The sequence below is a fragment of the Podarcis bocagei genome (genome assembly GCF_964188305.1).
Source record: "Podarcis bocagei genome assembly, chromosome: 1".
In the NCBI taxonomy this organism is placed as follows: Eukaryota; Metazoa; Chordata; class Lepidosauria; order Squamata; family Lacertidae; genus Podarcis; species Podarcis bocagei.
In genome coordinates, this window is record NC_138125.1 from 11691669 (window position 1) to 11697668 (window position 6000).

At 40.2% G+C, this 6000-nt stretch overlaps 2 protein-coding genes across 2 annotated transcripts in view; one reads left to right on the forward strand and one right to left on the reverse strand.

The window, feature by feature from the left end:
• BRF1 (BRF1 general transcription factor IIIB subunit) overlaps positions 1-6000 on the forward strand; it is a 200804-nt gene that overhangs the window by 70845 nt on the left and 123959 nt on the right. Inside the window, exon 5 of the mRNA XM_081192565.1 lies at positions 1086-1158. Within this exon, the coding sequence (XP_081048691.1) occupies positions 1086-1158 (73 nt within the window). The remainder of the gene's footprint in view (positions 1-1085; positions 1159-6000) is intronic.
• Positions 4421-5861, reverse strand: BTBD6 (BTB domain containing 6). The gene has a single exon (XM_081193975.1). It carries the CDS (start codon positions 5817-5819, stop codon positions 4791-4793), a length of 1029 nt encoding a protein of 342 aa, XP_081050101.1. The 5' UTR covers positions 5820-5861; the 3' UTR covers positions 4421-4790.

A 6000-nucleotide genomic window follows, 5' to 3' on the forward strand; every position in this document is an offset into this window, starting at 1 on the left:
CTCTGGACACGTTCCAGTTTGTCAGTGTCCTTCTTGAACTGTGGTGCCCAGAACTGGACACAGTACTCCAGGTGAGGTCTGACCAGAGCAGAATACAGTGGCACTATTACTTCCCTTGATCTTAATCTAAGAGCCTTTGGTTTGAGTTGAGCCCCACGGTGTGCAGGGGGTTGGACTAGATGGCCCTTGTGGTCCCTTCCAACTCGCCCATTCCTTGAAATTGGTAGCCTATCAAAGGCCACACATGGCATGCGGTGAAGCTTCCAGTTCTATTTATTAGGTTGTATCCAATCGTAGTTTTGGCCTAGTGGAAAGTGCTTACGGTGGTTCAAGCCACAGAACCCACTTGCTGACAATGCTCAGCCTCTCCACTGTATCTCTCTCTGTGCTGTATCCCATGCTGTTCTTTGTGCCTGTTCTCTCTGTGCCACATCCCACGCTGGCTGGCCTTCAGACACATCTTTCTGGCAGGCACAAGAGTCTACAGAGTCTACAGTGGGTAGAGGGAATTGGTGAAAATTGAGTGGAAATGTTTCTGCTAGTGCAAAGTCACCACAGTATTATGACTCAGTGTGGATATTTTTGCCCGAAGACCAGGGCCAGATTTAGGTTTGATGAGGCCCTAAGCTACTGAAGGTAATGGGACCCTTTATATGTCCAGTTGTCCTTTGTCAACAACAAATTGTCACTGTTTCTAGTGTTGAGTATATGCTGTATGATAATTTGTGCACCTAATAGGTATCTAAAGCCATTTGCCACTGTTGCTGTATGTAGCTTTTATTTTATTTGTTTTTTATCTTATATTTTGGAAATGTACATCCAGGTTGTTTTTCCTTTAATTTTTTTTTGGGGGGGGGCGCCAAGAGAGTGGGACCCTAAGCTATAGCTTGTTTAGCTTATATGTAAATCCGGCACTGCCAATGAGACTGGTAAATAATAGCACCAGAGGTTTATACTTTTATATGTTTAAAACATGTGAACACTTGTTTAAAGCATATTCAGGACACAGTTTTATTTCTGTACAAGAACATTGTAACTTTTGCTGCTTAATAATCAAAGTACCCTTTCTCCCCTTCCTTACACAGGTGAATGTCTACGTCCTGGGAAAAACTTTTCTTCTGTTGGCCAGAGAGCTCTGCATAAATGCTCCAGCTATAGGTATTTTTTAATAAGAGTTGACTTTCGGTACGTGGGTATACTTGTGCCATGATTTCATGGCAGCTTCTCAAGCTAAAAAAACCAAAACATTTACATAATGCAATTTAACCTGTATGTAGAAGGCATTTTAATACTAAATCCAAGGAGTCCAGAGATGAAAGCTGCCAATTAAAAGCACAGAGGTAACTTTAGAACAGAAAAATCTTAAGTAGTTTATTATCAGCAGTGTGAGCAAGATAAGGCTCCCTCTTCCAATTACTTCTGTCTTTTATTTATTTATTTATTTATTTATTTATTTATTTATTTATTTATTTATTTATTTATTTTAAGTAAACGAACAGGCTCGGATTAAAAGCATGAAATTGTTGATTGAAATTCAGTAGAAATGGTGCAAATTATCTTAGCAAATATTTAACGTGGTCACCTTTAGTGTGGGAGACTTTGCAATTAGACATTGACGTATTGCAACCAGTACTTAACCCCTTCAGCCACTTGGGCTTCTTGGTAGTAGATCTGCTCAGAAACAACATCACACCCGTGTGTGTGTATGTATGTGGATCTCCTCTAAGAGGGATGTGTAGGTGAATAATCCATCTTCTTGGTTTGAAATAATAAAGAGATTAAAATACCTTTAAAAGTGCTCTTTTACTTCAGACAGAAGTCGGTCAATATTTGGCTGGCTTTGATGTAATCCACCTTAAAAGGTCAGTGCTTCATCAACAACCTCGAGAAATCAAAGCAGATTTGGGCAGTGGTTGTAACACTGGTGTTAAACATAGACGCTCTGGGGGTTGTTTCCAAGCACTATTAGTGCTATGGATGTATAAACCAGCAATTGGCATCACACTACCAGGCAGTATTAACTCCTGTAAGGATATGTATCAGCAATAGTAACAGCACTGCTGTGTGTGTAATGTTGTTAAACGTATACAAATTGTGGCAAGTCTGAAGCTTGCTGATTATTGTCTTCTACAAATAAATTTCTAGTATTTTGAGGAAGCAAGACATGCCAGGGAACCCCAAAATTTACTAAATGTCAAAAACCTTTTTTTTTTTTAAAAAAAAACCTGCATTTAATTTTTACAAGCAGGTTAGTCCACATTAATCAAGGCACTTGTGTAATTGTTGCCCAGAACCTGTCTGGTAATAACTCTGATATCTACTTTAATAATAATAATAATAATAATAATAATAATAATAATAATAATAATAATTTTTATAGTATTTTAGTGTGTCCGGAACACTTTACATATGCTACCCCAGCCATCTTAAAATAACACCATAGGTCAGTTTACACTCCATAATGGATGGCAAAGGTTTGAGAGTGGCTTGGCTAATGTCATAGAATCATAGAATGATAGAGTTGGAAGAGACCACAAGGGCCATCGAGTCCAACCCCCTGCCAAGCAGGAAACACCATCAGAGCACTCCTGACATATGGTTGTCAAGCCTCTGCTTAAAGACCTCCAAAGAAGGAGACTCCACCACACTCCTTGGCAGCAAATTCCACTGTCGGACAGCTCTTACTGTCAGGAAGTTCTTCCTAATGTTTAGGTGGAATCTTCTTTCTTGTAGTCATCTGGGCAGTTCATGGCAGAGGTGAGATTTTAAACGGGGGTGTCGTAGCATGTACTCTTATCCATAAAGCTGTGCCAGCTACTTCTGAAATCTTGTATGTATTGCATGCTGTCCTACATGATTACTAGAATATTTAAGCTTTTGGTTTCTCAGGATACCCAAGTTATTCAGGAAATTATGCAGAGACCAGCTAACATTACAGTTGTCAAATTAACTGAAATGGGACAATGGCAATACAAATATTTCTTTTAAAGCACACCAAACATCTTGCATTGTTGGATCTTACAAGGAATATTGCATCAGTGACATCAGTATATATTTGTGCTGAGTATTGTTTTGTAGGAGTTCGTTGGCATGATGCTGAAGTATTTCAAAAGCTGCTTGGCTTCTCAGTCATGGTGATTTTTGTAAAGATGCTGTCTATGCTCCAAAGAGCTACTTGGGGCATGGTATATGCCCAAATTTGACTGTGACTTTGTGAAGTTATACCTAGGTGCAAAAATGTGTCACAGTGGAGCTTATGACTCCATTGGATGCAAAGAATTGGCTGTAACTTTCTTTAGATCTTGGCTCGTTTGACTTTCTTTCTTCACTCTAAACTTCTATGTTACCTAATTAACTGAGTCTTGCTTCAGATGCGAATGTTTAACCCCCACAATCAATTTGAGCTTATGTTCTGAAAATGTGTTGGTTATGGCAAACTCTCAGGATCTGTTCTAGTAAAAGGGCATCATGGCTGCCAAAACCACCAAGAAAACAAGTAAACTTTGAAATTAGAGACAGATCTCCAGTTGCTTTAGCTCAGAGTTTATATAGGTGAAAACGGAGGCAATAAATATATCCCACTTTCTAGTTTAAAGTGATTGTGAAATATCTTGAGAGAGAGAGAAGACTCATTTCTGAGCCTTCTCTATAGGGTATATGATGAACTGACAGTATCCTACTGGGGGTTTATTGTATTGTAAAAACTAATTTAGACAGTATTCCCCACCCCCACTCAATTTTTAAAAGGTATTTAAATTATACGAATAGTAACAGTACAACCCCGTGTTTGCTTATTCAGAAGTTAATCTCTCTAAATTCAAAATAACCTATTCTCAGGAAAACATGAATAAGATTACAGTTTGCTATAATTTTTGATTTTGAAAACCAAGTGGATGTGCTTGCATTGCTTCATTTGACGAGACTGAAGAAAACTTTTTTGCTTGTAGTTATTGGCTAACCTTACAAAAAGAATGACAGGGTTGAGATACTATAATTGTTTAGTAAGTAAACATCCATTGGTATAGGAGCGCAATGATTTTAGCTTAATAGAACTCTTTGCAGAGCTTTCAACCATTTGAGCTGCATGCACAAAAGGTTTATGGCACCTTGTGCCAGCACAGTCCTGTATCAAGAGAAATTGGTACATTTATTGTATCTCTTATTTTGATGGACCCAATAGGACCATAGTTATCAGGGACTGTACATTTCAGCTAGCAGAAATGCCCAAGTGAATAAACTGCAAATGTAAGAGTTCACTGTAGTGGAAGCCTATGTGTCTTTAATACCCAGTGGAGCTTAGGTTTGTATAAATGGGTGTGGGAGTGCAGCCTTGCGTTGAGCCTCTTAAGTCGTACTATATGCAAACATTAATGTGAACACAAGGGACCATGGATCCAGTAATCAGCAAAGTACACAGGTATCTAGGACAAGTAAAAATGTTTTATATTCAACAGATTCTCAAACCGCTCTACTTTAGAACATTCTGTTTGAGCCAGCTGCAGTCTGCAAGTTAGTTTATCTATATACAAAATAAACGCACGTCACGTGCAAATTTTTTAAAATATTTCCCCCTCCTGCATGTTGCAGTTCAATAATTAAGTCAAATAGCTTATGAATAAATAAAATAAGATTAAATTCAAGAGCATTCCTTCACTTAGTTTGATAGCCAGATGGTAAGTAGACAGTTAAAAGTAGCGGAACATTCCAAATCGCCCTGGAATATTTGCAGTCAGGTCAGAGTATCCCATAATATGCAGAGCAGTCCTGGAATACATTCTAAGTGAAATGCATCATGCATAGAAAATGAGTTCAGGTATCTGCCCTCCTTGCACTCCAGTGCCGTTGGTACTGTCTGAGGAGCACTGGAACTGGAACGTCACTTTTCCACACTGTACTTCGGTCATTCCCTCTTGTCCAAAGTAACTCAGCTCATTGCCATCCAGGATGGCGCTCACATTGTAAAAGGTGTCTTGCTCAACCTGCACGGGATGCTCGAACCAGACTGAGAAAGTGTTACTAGATCCATCAGAGGTAAACTTCGTCAGGTTCTGGGCAAGAACAGCTCCCAGCCGCTTCAGTTCAATTTTGACGCTGTATTCCGCCTTCCCACAACTCGACCCGTACAATCCCAGTCCGGCTATAAATATCCTTTTATCAACAGCAAACTGGATGCTGTCACACCGACCTCGGTACCTCCACTGATTGCTACGGTAGGCGGAGGACTGAAATCGGTGGCACCTTTGGGGTACAAGTCCTTTCCTCTTTGTGAGCGGAAATTCTAACTTGGGCTTATTGGCAGCAGTATACCACAAGAAAATATTATGCCTTTCCTCAAGTGTTAGGATGTCTGACTGAGCAGCCCCGTTGGCAAACTCTTCCAGAGTCATGGTTGGGATCCGTACCAAGTACAAAGCTTTCCCCAATACATTCCGCTTGTTCCTTGGCGTAACTGGCAGCCCTTGCCTTTTGCATTCAGCCTCAGCCCAGTTCAGGACTGCCTCAAACACCACAACTTCCTTCGTGTTCAGGGCTTCCCGCGTCACGATGATCTCTAGCGTCTGTTGATCTATTTCGCAGAAGCCCTCCGATTTTAGTGCCATCTCAGCCTGAGCATCAATGACTTCCCAGCAGCGCTGCGTCAGCTCCGGCTCCTCAAAGAGTCTGCTCTGAGACAGCAGAACGCAAGCATTCTTGGCCTCTAGACTGGTCTCCAGAAAATTGACGCAAGCTTTTGCTAATGCCGGGACAATATATTTCTTGGCTGCGTACAGAGTAGCAAGCACAGTGTCTGCTTCCAGGTCGATTTCATCGCTGTACATGTACCTATCGATGCAAAAAAAAAGAAAGAAAGAAAAAAAGGAGAGAAAATCCCATTTTTTAAAAGAACAGGCATATGGTTGCAGCTAATCATTTAACATCAACCACCCTTAAAGGCCTTTAAAACCCATATTCCCAAGCTGCTGAAAGACTGTTGAAAAGCTTTGTTTTCATCCAAGTTAT